This window comes from Nipponia nippon, unplaced genomic scaffold, assembly GCF_047370975.1.
Source record: "Nipponia nippon isolate SJK-2023a ecotype South Korea unplaced genomic scaffold, ASM4737097v1 scaffold_7, whole genome shotgun sequence".
In the NCBI taxonomy this organism is placed as follows: Eukaryota; Metazoa; Chordata; class Aves; order Pelecaniformes; family Threskiornithidae; genus Nipponia; species Nipponia nippon.
This window is the reverse complement of record NW_028262391.1, coordinates 52,855,535-52,866,587: the sequence shown is the minus strand read 5'-3', so window position 1 is coordinate 52,866,587 and position 11,053 is coordinate 52,855,535. Positions and strand designations below refer to the sequence as shown.

General features: G+C 67.4%; 2 protein-coding genes across 6 annotated transcripts; one reads left to right on the top strand and one right to left on the bottom strand.

Annotated features, from left to right (window-relative positions):
• The first annotated feature begins 60 nt into the window (after positions 1 to 60).
• On the top strand, positions 61 to 5,621 carry CHMP1A (charged multivesicular body protein 1A). Of its 3 annotated transcripts, none has more exons than XR_015700380.1 (8): positions 61 to 188; positions 387 to 406; positions 872 to 949; positions 1,315 to 1,461; positions 1,948 to 2,076; positions 2,617 to 2,804; positions 3,579 to 3,968; positions 4,242 to 5,621. XR_015700380.1 is itself a non-coding variant. In XM_087738907.1 (7 exons), the coding sequence occupies exons 1-7, from the start codon at positions 182 to 184 to the stop codon at positions 3,598 to 3,600; spliced, it is 591 nt and encodes a 196-aa protein (XP_087595033.1). In that variant the 5' UTR covers positions 61 to 181; the 3' UTR covers positions 3,601 to 5,621. The 3 variants fall into 3 exon arrangements, 1 of the variants encoding a protein (XP_087595033.1); XR_015700379.1 differs by having other exon boundaries at positions 3,579 to 4,702; positions 4,846 to 5,621; XM_087738907.1 differs by having other exon boundaries at positions 3,579 to 5,621.
• A 1,061-nt stretch (positions 5,622 to 6,682) lies between these two features.
• Positions 6,683 to 10,759, bottom strand: DPEP1 (dipeptidase 1). 3 transcript variants are annotated; one of them, XM_087738867.1, is made up of 11 exons: positions 10,539 to 10,759; positions 10,019 to 10,247; positions 8,922 to 9,054; positions 8,679 to 8,811; positions 8,438 to 8,588; positions 8,243 to 8,312; positions 7,879 to 8,055; positions 7,715 to 7,799; positions 7,554 to 7,629; positions 7,268 to 7,403; positions 6,683 to 7,002 (listed from the first exon to the last, which is right to left on the bottom strand). In XM_087738867.1, exons 2-11 carry the CDS (start codon positions 10,135 to 10,137, stop codon positions 6,829 to 6,831), a joined length of 1,254 nt encoding a protein of 417 aa, XP_087594993.1. In that variant the 5' UTR covers positions 10,138 to 10,247; positions 10,539 to 10,759; the 3' UTR covers positions 6,683 to 6,828. The 3 variants fall into 3 exon arrangements, with proteins under 3 accessions (XP_087594993.1, XP_087594994.1, XP_087594992.1); XM_087738868.1 differs by having other exon boundaries at positions 10,019 to 10,244; XM_087738866.1 differs by having other exon boundaries at positions 10,019 to 10,156; positions 10,539 to 10,575.
• Between the last annotated feature and the right edge of the window lie 294 nt (positions 10,760 to 11,053).

The following is an 11,053-nucleotide window of genomic DNA, read 5'->3' as shown; positions in this document are numbered from 1 at the left end:
CCGCCCCGTGTAGCCCCGCCCCCTTGTGGCCCCGCCCCCTGCCCTCCGTTCCTGTGCGACTCCGCCTCCGGCCTACCCACGCGACCCCCCGCCACGGCGGCGCTCTCGCGAGACTCGGCGGGCGCAGCCCGGAAGCGGCGGCGGGAGAACCCGGAAGTGGCGGCGGTAGCGGCGGGGCAGGATGGACGGTAAGGGCGGGCAGACGGTAACGGGGGCTCCGCCGCTGCCGGGCTTTGTGTGGAGGGGTTGGAGTTTGTCTTGGTGGGCGGGGGCTGGGGGCCAGGGACCGGGACCGGGCCCCGGCGCTGGGCCTGGGGCCTAGTCCCGGCCCCCGGTCTCCGGTCCCGGTGTGCCGTCCCTGAGCCTGTATTCTCCTTCCCTTCCAGACACGCTCTTCCAGCTGAAGGTGAGGACAGCAGCCGACCCTCTTCTTCTTCCCCGTTACCGATCTCCGGTCCCGGAGGACCGGCGACGGCGTCCACGTCTCCCGCAGGGCGCTGGGGCCCGTTCCGCCCGCTGATTCGCTCCCCGTTGCGGCTTCTCCTGCGGCCCCGTAACAGACGGAGGCCCTGGCCCGCGGAGACCCGGGGGTGCCGCGGGGAGCCCCGCCGATACCGGCCGCTGTGGGAAGAGGGAGCCCTTCAGCCGGGTTTGGTCTCCGGGGCTGCCGTTCCCGGCCTTCCCCTTCTCGGAAGGGATTTTCCCGGTTTGTCGGGGGGCTCTGGGAGCCTCCGGTCCTCGGCGGGGGGGTCCGGTTCCCCGCCGTGGCCGGCGTTGCTGGGTGGGGGAGGCGGCTGGGGCCCCGCTCACCCCGGGGTCCCCGGTTCTGCGCCGCCGTCACCCGGCGCTGACCCGTTGCTTTCTCCGCCAGTTCACAGCGAAGCAGCTGGAGAAGCTCGCCAAAAAAGCCGAGAAAGACTCCAAGGCCGAGCAAGCCAAAGTCAAAAAGGTGAGTGGGAGCTGCCGGGCTGCGCTGCCCGCCCTCGGCGCCGCGCCGGGCCGCTGTGGATCCCGCCGGGCCTCGCCGAGCGGGTTCCACCGAGGGCCCGGGGACAGGGGCAGGTTCCCCCCGGGCCTCGCTGCCCACGCCAGCTCGGCCTCCATGCGTTTTGAGTCCCAATCTCGGCTCTCGAATCCCCCGGATGGATGTGCCGCGTCCCTGCGACGCTGAGAGGGACCTAATTCCCATTCGGTGTTTTGAGGGTGACGGGGCAGCTGTTTCCTGCTGGAAACCCATCAAGCAGAAAGGGAGCGCGCTTGTGTTTAAACCCACGGCGGATTCTCTGTGCGAGCGCTTGCCCTTTGCCCTTCCAGGCCCTTCAGCAGAAGAACGTGGAGTGCGCTCGCGTCTACGCGGAGAATGCCATCCGCAAGAAGAACGAGGGGCTTAACTGGCTGCGCATGTCTTCCCGGGTGGATGCGGTGGCCTCCAAGGTCCAGACAGCAGTGACGATGAAGGGGGTAAGAGCCTCTGCCTGCGCGTGGGGCTTTGAGACCGGGCTGTGCCCTGCGGAGAGCGCGCGTTGGCTCTGCCCCTTGATCCACCTCGGGCTTCCCTGTCCCCGGAAAGGATCCCGCCAAGTTTCCTAATTAGCTCAGCCCCCCTCGCCCTGGTGCAGCCTGTGACGAACCCCTCTGGGATGGCCCCGTGGCGGGGCTGCTTCGTCAGGGGCTCGGATTAAATCCTTACCCCGTGGCTGCACGGGCAGGAGAGAGGCTGGCGCCTGGAGCCTCGTGGCGTGCGTGAGGGTGGGGGTCCGGGGCCCGTTGCCCCAGGGCTTCGGTGACTGCACGTGGCCGGAGAAACCTGGCTGCGGCATCTGGTGAGCAGGCAGGGCCCGTCCTGCCTCAGAAACGCTGGCTTCTCTCTCGCTGGCCTGGGTTTTACTCTCAGCAGCGATGTAGCTCGTGTTTGGGGAGCATCTGTGAAGGAATCTCCTCCTGCAGGTGACGAAAAACATGGCCCAGGTGACCAAGGCCTTGGACAAGGCTCTGAGCTCCATGGACCTGCAGAAGGTGTCTGCGGTGATGGATAAATTTGAGCAGCAGGTTCAGAATTTGGATGTTCATACATCGGTAAGTGCCGGTGGCCTCGGAGCAGGGCGGGAGGGCTGGGGGCTGCTGGGTTTGGGCCTGTCTGACGCGGGGCGCGTGAGCTGTAACACGCTGCATGCCGGGAGAGAGCTGGTCCCCAGCTGGAACTCGGGCTTCGCAGCAGCGCTCTGTTCCCCTCGGGGACTCCGGTGTGGGAAACCCCCCGAGCTCTTCACACGGTTCTGTTCTCCGTATTTGAGGGATATGAGAGACGCTGGGGAAGAGACGTCTCTGCTGCCTGACGGGGAAGGAGTTTGCCGTGCCAAGAGGCGAACGCGGCAGAGGGGGCGAAGAGGGGGGGTGGCTGTCCCTGTGTCGTAGCTAGCCGTTACTCGGAGGAGGTCTGTGGCAGAACCGGACCTTGCGCCCCTCTGCTGGAGCCCTGCTGTCAGGCTGGCGGCTCTTCTGGCTGAGGGGGCCGGTGGCGATGTGGGATCTGCCTCCGGTTCTTTGAGGGAAGAAGCCAGGCTGGGCCGAGTGGCTTTGGCTGCGGGGCAGGGTGACAGGCTGTCTCTGCCGCAGGTCATGGAGGACTCCATGAGCTCCGCTACCACCCTGACCACGCCGCAGGAGCAGGTGGACAGCCTCATCGTCCAGATTGCGGAGGAGAACGGCCTGGAGATCATGGACCAGCTCAACCAGCTCCCCGAGGGGGCTTCGGCGGTGGGGGAGAGCTCGGTCCGCACCCAGGAAGACCAGCTGTCGCGGAGGTTTGTTCTCTCCTGGGTCCTTTGCCCTGTGTCCAGGCAGTTCGAATCCTTCCCAGGGACCCCTGGCCAATATGAAGGGACTGAGTTAGCCCACCGCGGCAGGCCAAGTGGGTGCTGAGCCCCCTCTCTCATGCCCAGGCAAGCGGGAGCCCGGCAGCTCCCATGGCACCCTGTGCAGGCAGGCGGGGCGGCTGTTTGGGGCTGTGGGACCGCTTTGGGGGTGGCTTCTGGCACTCGGCAGCGAGCTCTTCTCGACAAGGTGCAGAACAGTCTCCCCCTGCTCTGTGCTCGCCCTCACGCAGCTGCTGCTGCTCCGGGAATGCTTGGCGCTGACCTTCAAACAGCTCCGGGAACAGGCTGTCTCCCTGGAACTGCCCCAGGAGAAGCTGATGAGCTTCCTCTCCCCGGTCCCCTCCCAGCTGCTCCCCACGCAGCCGCCACTGGGGTCCATCTGGGGACGGCCCCCAGGCTGCGGTGCGCTGCCCTGGGAGCTGGGGACGGCCCCGGGAGCGGGACCGGGCGGGCTGCAGTGGCAGAAGTGAAGCCAGGAACCCCTTCTGCGCAGCACCTCGCCTGCGTTGATGACAGACGCTCCACGCTACCCCCAGGCAGCCGTGGTTGCGTGCTCCTGGGCAGGATTTCTTGCACCCCTGCTGCAGGAGGGAGGTTTCTGGGCAGAGGCGTTCCCCGCGCGCGCTGGCCAAAGGGTCCTCTTGAGTCACAGCTGTTTTCTGCCGTTCTGACGTCGGTTCCCTCTCATGTTCTCCCTTCCAGGTTGGCCGCCTTGCGGAATTAAGGTGTCCCGCCGCCCTGCGGACTGGTGGTATGGCCTGTGGGGTGGAGGGGCCCGGGACTCCTTCCCCACCTCTGCTACGTCCTTGCTCTGACCCAGCGGCCAGGCGGAGTCGGCCGTCCCCTCCTCCAGCAGCACGTCCCCAGCCCTGCCTGCCTGCGTTTAGACTCTTCTTTTGGGGTGTGATGGTGACGACTCTTCCCAGAGCAGGCAGCGATCCCGGCACGGTGTTTCTGAGCGGAGACGGCCTCTCTCTGGGCTTGAGGAACGCTTTGCTGGTTCTGATTTCAGGGTGTTTTTCATTTGAGGGTTGCTGCTGGTTTCTGGCACGGTCCCGCTCCTGATGTAACACTAATGGAATCCTTCTGGAGGTGGGTTGCCGTGTCTTCTGGGGTGCTGCTCGCCTGACTCTCCTCCGGGTGTAGCAGGCTTCTGTCGTTATCTGTTTTAGACCGGGTCTCCGAGCTGCGCTTTCCTCGGGGCCCGCAGCAAGGAGCTGTTTGTAAGGAGCAGGGAGATCCCCACGGGGCTGCCTTCCCCTCGCAGCGGTTCGGGAAGGGTTGTTTTCCCAGCTGTGGCGTTTCTGGGAAGGTTAGTGCCTTGCAGGAAGGGGAGGTTATGCCGTGGCATCTCTTCCCTCGCAGCGACCTTCCTGAGCCGTAGCCGGACGCCCCATTGCGTACTTCACCTTGCCAACGGCTAGCTCCTTGTTCTGCCGGGCCAAACCTCCCTGGAGCTCTGTACCACAAAGTGACCTTGGAAACGCTCGTCCTGCCCCGCGCGAGCCCCTGCGTTTGCGTGGGTAAATCCACGCCTTCCCCATCTCCAGCTGCTGCGCTCTGGAAATGGTTACCAGAGTCCTGACCTCCCATGCGGACCCATCCTTGCTCCATGTCCAGCAGCTGGGAGTGGCTCGCAGCTGCGGTCGCCACAGCCTCGTCCCCAAACGTCCCCCAGCCGGATGGGTGTGACAGTAAACGCTAAATCATCCCGAGAGCGTGCTGCCTGCGCTGGCTGCGGCTCATCCCCTGGATATCTGCTGCCGTTTCCTCTCCGCTCTCCCCTCCTTGCTGCGTTTGCTCTGTGCTGCTGCCTGCGGAGCACGGTACGAACTGGATGAGCGGGGGCTGCTGGCAGGGCAGCGTCCCCTCTCCTCCCGCTGCTCCTGGGGAAACGTGGCTGCTTGCCCCTCGCAGCCTTCCCCTGGGGCTGAGGTTTTCTGTGCCCTTTCTCCTCTGTGACCCCCAGGCACTGCTGAGCTGTGGATTGACGGGAAGCTCGCCGGGAAGGAAACGTAGTTTCCTTTGGTTCTCAGGAGGAGGAACTTTAACCTTCTCACCGCGGTGCTGAGCCGTGCTGCGTGCAGCCAGGAGCGGGCGGCTGGTCCCGTTCCTCGCTTTCAGGGGCGTTTGCAGGCAGGCAGGGCTGCTGCGGGGGGCTGTGCTGAGGGGAGGGGAGCAGAGGGGGAGGCAGCGCTGGCTGCCTTCCCGCGCTGCCTCTGCGGACGTGGGGCCATCTCCCCAGCACTTGCAACACACTTCTCACTGTTTTGATGATTTCTTTTGAGTTCAGTGGCCTTGGCAGCGTGTCTTGTGACCGACAGAGCCTTCTTCCCTGACACGTGCTGTGGTGGGGGCGCGGGGTGGTGGCCGTGGAGGAGGAGAAGGTGGCTTTGGGATAGAAAGTCACCTGTGTGTGGTGGAGCCTTGGATCTTGTGCCCCCTCCGCATCGGCTGGGCCGAAAGCGGGAGCCCCCAGGAGCCCCGTGCCTGGCTGCTGCTCCCCACGGGGCCGGGCAGCCTGGCCCTGCATGGGGGCCGTGCACGGGTGCCAGCTGCGGGGCCGGGGGCCGGGACGTGCCCTGTCGCCCAGGGAGCCCCTGCCCCTAGAAATGCTCCTTCTTTCAGCGTGATGTTTCTCTGTGGTTTCATTTGTGTGTTTTTTAAAGCTTGTCTCATTTGCCTTCTTCTCCAAACCCCTGTCGATTACCTTCTGCTATTTTAAATAAACAATCCCTGAACGTCCATCGTGGTGCGTCCGGGGGCTCAGACACGAAGAGGGCGGCTGCGGGCCCCTCTGCCTGGGGCACAGCGTGACGGCCGTGCCCTGCGCCCGGCCTGGCGGTGCAAGCGGTGCAAGCGGCAGCCTCCCTCCCTCCTCTCGCCCAGGGAAGGGGAGCAGTCACTGGCAGAGCCGTGGCTTCCCACCGCCAGGGTCACCAGGGAGGGGAAGGGGCCCTGGCGAGTCCCCCCATGCTTCCCCCGCAGGGACCTGTTCCCTTCCCGTAGCCAAGCCAGGGGGAACTGGGGTGAGTGGGAGCAGCAGTGGTGCAGCTGACACCGGCTCGGGGAGGCTGGGGCAGCCAGGTCATGTCGAGCTCCTTTCCCCAGCATGGTTTTTGGGCTGCCCAGCTCCCTATGCTCTTCTCTGCACCCTTCGCCGGCCCTTGTGGGGAGGAGGCCGGGCTTCCCGAGGGGGAGATCCCCGGCTCGTAACCCCATGGAGGGAGCCCTGGTGCTTTCCACCCCAGTCATGCCACCAGCACCCGCTGACAGCAGCTTCACCGCCACGGGTGGCTCCGGCGGCCCGATGTGGTTGCTGTCGCAGCGGGGACCCTGCTGATCCCTTCCCCGTGCCCGTCCCTTCCCCGTGCCTGGCTGGCAGACGGGGCTCTGCGCCTCAGCCAATTTGCGAATGCCACAGGAAGATGGCTCTCCTTCTCCTGCCTGTTTTCCCGGTGCCCAAAGCCGCCTCCGCTCCAAAGACAGGCTGTTCCCAAATGTGAGAGGAAATTGCTAAGAAGATAATTGAGTAGCCAGTTAATCAGCTAATGATTAATGTAAGCATCCTGCGGAGGCAGCCCTACAGCCACCCTGGCCGGGTGTTGCAGCGATGTGTCACTCCCGGTGCGCTGACGGCTTCCCGGTGCCCCAGGCTGGGTGCCCACCGAGCCCCTATGTCTCTGCCCCACCGGGGTGGCCGGCAGGGTGTCGGCGTGGCCGGTGACATGCCAGCGTGGCCGGTGATGTGCCAGGGCTGGCGGTCCCTGCAGGGTCCCGGCACGGCCGCGCGCTGCCGGCGGTGCTCGAAGCACGGCTTTATTGGGCTCATGGGGCTGGCGCACAGGCGGGAAGGGGCGGCGGGGTTGGCCCAGCCTGGCAGCCACCGGACCAGCGGCTGGCATCCTACTGGGCAGGGTGCCGAGGCCGCGGCGGGAGCCGGGGCCGGGTGTTAGGAGAGCAGGGAGTGGAGCAGGGCCAGCGCCAGCAGCAGGGCTGCCGGCGGGAGCCGGGCTGTGCCAGCACCGCTCTTGGTGTACCCGTAGCTGGTCCGGCACGTCCCCTCCAGCTCCTCAAAGGCGATGGGCGTCTCGCGGGCAGCCGTGCCTTGCAGGGTCACCTTCACCTGTGATGGGGGACAGGGTGGGCTCCCGCAGCGAGAGGCAGTCCCCGTGCCCCACATGGCCCCCTGTCACCTTGCCCGTCCCCGTGCCGCCCCATGCCATCCCGAGCCCTGCACGTCCCTGTTCATCCCCTGCCCCACGTGTCCCTGTGCCACCCCGTGTCCCCATACATCCCCGAGTGCCATACGTCCTGGTGTCCCACTTGTCTTTGCAGCCCCGTGTGTCCCCATGCCCCGTACATCCCAGTGCTGCCCGTGCCCCGCTCACCTCCTCCACCTTTTTGAAGACTCGGAGCAGATTTTCGGCCAGGGCTGCCTTCACCTCTGCCTCCGTCCAGTTCCTTGCCAGCAGCTCAGCCACCAGCATGGGGTACGTGGAGACGTCCTCCAGGCCAGTGGGGAGCCTGTGCCACCCCGCAGCTCGCAGCCATGCCGGGGGCAGCCGAGCCTGGTGGCACCCACCTCCCGCACCCCCCAGCTGCCCGCACAGGGCACGGGGGGACCCCCGCCATGGCTGGGGACACGCTGCCCCATCCCACCGGCACCCGCTTTACCTCGTGACCCCATCGTAGTCCCCACCGAAGCCGACGGACTGGGCACCGGCCACCTTCTTCACGTGGTCCATGTGGTCTGTGGGCATGGAGGGGCCGGGGTGAGCGGGGCCGGGGGGGAACCCACTGCCACCCCCCCTTGCCCGCCCGGGCGCGCGCCTCACCTGCGACATCGGCCAGCGTGGCCGTGTCCCTGCATGTCACGTAGTCGTTGTAGAAGTTGATCATCACCAGGCTGCCCGTGGAGGCCTGGGGGAGAGGTGGTCCTGAGCCGCACAGCCCCCTCCGCCGGCCCCCTCCCTGCCCGCGGCCGTGCCCCGGTGCTCACCACCATATTCAGCACGTCGTCAGGCACGTTGCGGCGGTGCGGGCAGAGGCTGTAGGCGGACGAGTGGCTGAAGATGACGGGGGCTTTGGAGAGCTTCAGCACGACCTTCATTGTCTCCACCGAGACGTGGGCCAGGTCGACGATCATGCCCAGGCGGTTCATCTCCTCCAGCACCGTCTGTGGGGATGGGGATGGGGACAGGGTGGGCGAGGGGCCATGGCAGCCCTGTGCGGGGGGACAGCGTGCACCGGGGCACCCGCTGCTTGGCTTAACAACCCGGCATGGGGCTGGTGGGTGCTGGTACCGCGTTTCTCCGGCCCCAGCCATTGCTCCCAGGCATTGCCACCGACCCTGACCCACTCACCTTCCCGAAGGACGAGAGGCCGTCGTGCACGGGTGGCTCATCCCCAGTGTCCACCAGCCAGTTGTCAACCCTGCGGAGCGGGGAGAGCATCAGGGCGGACCCCTGGCCGTGTGCCCCTGCTCAGGCACACGCTCTGTCTCCCTCACGCTGGCCCTGTCCCCCCCATCCCCGTCCCTGTCCCCTGGGGGCTGCTACCAGGGGGTGTTGCAGCTGTGGGTGAGGGTCATGTAGCGGACGCCCAGGTGGTAGAAGGTGCGCAGGACGCCCAGGCTGCTGTCGATGGAGTGGCCGCCCTCCACCCCGATGAGGCTGGCCACCTTGTTGCTCTGGAAGGCCTGCTGGATGCCTGCGGGAGGACGGGGGGCATCAGCCGGGGTGGGCACCGGGGCACCCGCGTTCCCCGGGGCACCCGCGTCCCGGCCTCGCGCCCGCTCACCGGCGCTGTCGACGACGCAGGCGAAGGTCTCGGGGTAGAGCTCACACATGCGGTGCACCACATCGATCTGCTCCAGCGTGCGCTTCACCGCGTCCTTGTTCTGCGTGTCGCAGGGCACGTACGCCGACCAGAACTGCCCGTGACGGCACGCGGTGAGCGCCGGGACCCCGGCCCCATGCCCACTGCCCCTCACCCTGGTGTCCCCTGCCCTCCCCGGTGCCCCCACCCGCCTCGCCGTCCCACCTGCCCGCCCACGTGCCCGCTGCGCAGTTTGGGGATGTTGGTGTGGGTGCCGGTCAGCAGCGTGAGGTTGGCCTCCGGCAGCCCCAGCTGGTTGTTGAACCTCTTGAGGAGCTGCCAGGGCAGGTCGTTGTGCCTGGGCAGGGGAGAGAGCGGGAGTGAGGGGCTGTCTGTCCGCCTGCCCGTCCATCCGTCCAGCCTCCTGCCTGCCCACCTCCCTGTCTGCCTGCCTGCCTGCCCGCCCATTCCCCCCTCATCCGGCCGTCGTTCCAGCCATCAGTCCGTCCAGCCATCTGCCCGCCCATCTGTGCCCTCTGCCAAGAGCCGCCCAAGCAGCTCCGGCCGGGAGCTGGGGCCAGGTCACTCCCAGGGGACATCCCCACACGGCACCCCCTTTGCCGGCTGGCGGGGAGCCGCGGGGAGGCCGGGGACCCTTCTGTGCACCCCTTCACCCACCATCCCCACTCAGCCATTGCACCCAGGGGAGCCAGCCCGGCATCCCTCTGACCGGGACGTCACCGACACCGCTGTGGGGACGTCACCGTCACCTCTGTGGGGATGTCACCATCACTGCTGTGGGGATGACACCACCACAGGGACGTCACTGCCACGTGGGGTCCTGCACCCAGCAGTATTGCGGGGGAAGTGCTGGGGGCCAGACACAAGAGGCGGCTCCCACTTCTCCCCTCCTGTGTCACGGTCGCCACATCCTCCACCCCGTGCCCGCTTCCAGGGGCTCGCCGCGCCGGGCTGTCGCGGCACAGGGCTGGTGCCATGGGGGAACCCTGCAGAGGACCCGAGCCTCCCGAGGGTCCTGGCACGAGCCCGGGGATGTCCCTTAGGACATGACCCCGCGGGACCCGTTTGCCCCAATCGGGGACTTCCCCCGGGGCAGCCTGGCCCCTGGCTTCCCGGCACCCGGCAGGGCTGCACCGGTGGGGATCCCCTTGGCTGCACGGCCCCGGGGTGCTGCCACAGGGATCTCCCGGCAGGGCCATCCCCGGTGGGGTTTTCTGGCCAGGGTTTTTCTCAGGGTGCCGAGAGCTGCAGCCCTGCCGGGGCGGCTGGGCATGCTGCGGGGCCAGGCAGCCCTTGCTCACCCATCGATGACCGGTGTGGTCGCCATGATGCGCTCAGCCTCCTCCCGGTGATGCTGCCCGGCGCAGGGCAGGAGCAGGCACAGCCCCAGCGCCAGCGCCAGCACGCTCCTGCCCGGCATCTTCGCCCACTTGGTGCCACTGGGGGATGAGCCGGGGTGACCTGCTGCCGCGAGCCTGCTGACTGCGCGCACCGGGATGGCTACCCCGACTCACCGTCCATCCCCTCCTGCTGTAAATAAATAACCAGGAGCCACAGCCATAACCCCACCCCGCGTGCCCTGTGCCCCAGCCCCGGCACCGCCTGGGCACAGCGGCGGCAGCCTCCCCCGGCCCGGGCGGCAGGGCTGTGCCGAGGCCTCTCCGCATAGCTGCGGTGATGCTCCCGGCCCCTCTAATGCAGCCCAGATTTTTTTGCTGGGAAAGTGCCAGTCCCGTCCCCGCCTCGGCCTCCCCAGCGCTGGCACCCGCCAGCACCCCCACTGCCGATGAGCGGGGCCCGGCACCCCCGTCTCTCACTCACCCCGGCCCCGGGACGCTCGGGTAGCTGCTGCCTGCAACGGCTGCGAAATATGTTTTCCAGCTTGCGTGCTGGCAGCGGGGCTGGGACAGGCTCTGGCCACCCCAGAGCCACCCCCCGACATGGCGTCGGGCACCGGGGAGTGGCCGAGTGCCGGCGCACCCTGCGGCTCCGTGGTGAGGCCGTCCCGCCATGGAGGGGCTGAGGGGCAGCAGCTGGGCGGCGCGGCCCCAGCGTGGGGCTGCCGATGGTGCCCCACTTCTGCCCTGCGGTCCTGCTGCAGCATCGTGTAGGGGGAAACTGAGGCACCCGTCGGTCCTGCGGCCCAGTGCCCGCGGTGGGGGCACCCCGGCTGGATCCTGCATGGGGGCTGGCGGTGGCCGCAGAGTTGCGTATGGTAAGAGGCGCCGCGGGGCTGCTGGGAATGGCACAGAGCCACGTTGAGTCAGCTAGCCCCACTCCTCGTCCCAGGGTGTGCCAGGATGGGAATCCTTTTCTCTGGCATGCTGCCGGCTGTG

Coding starts and splice junctions, on each gene's coding strand:
- CHMP1A (XM_087738907.1), top strand. Junction 407..871: donor ACACGCTCTTCCAGCTGAAG/GTGAGGACAGCA, acceptor TTTCTCCGCCAG/TTCACAGCGAAGCAGCTGGA. Junction 950..1,314: donor AGCAAGCCAAAGTCAAAAAG/GTGAGTGGGAGC, acceptor TTGCCCTTCCAG/GCCCTTCAGCAGAAGAACGT.
- DPEP1 (XM_087738867.1), bottom strand. CDS start 10,137: ATGCCGGGCAGGAGCGTGCTGGCGCTGGCGCTGGGGCTGTGCCTGCTC. Junction 8,589..8,678: donor CTGCGTCGTCGACAGCGCCG/GTGAGCGGGCGC, acceptor GTCCTCCCGCAG/GCATCCAGCAGGCCTTCCAG. Junction 8,313..8,437: donor CACAGCTGCAACACCCCCTG/GTAGCAGCCCCC, acceptor CCCGCTCCGCAG/GGTTGACAACTGGCTGGTGG.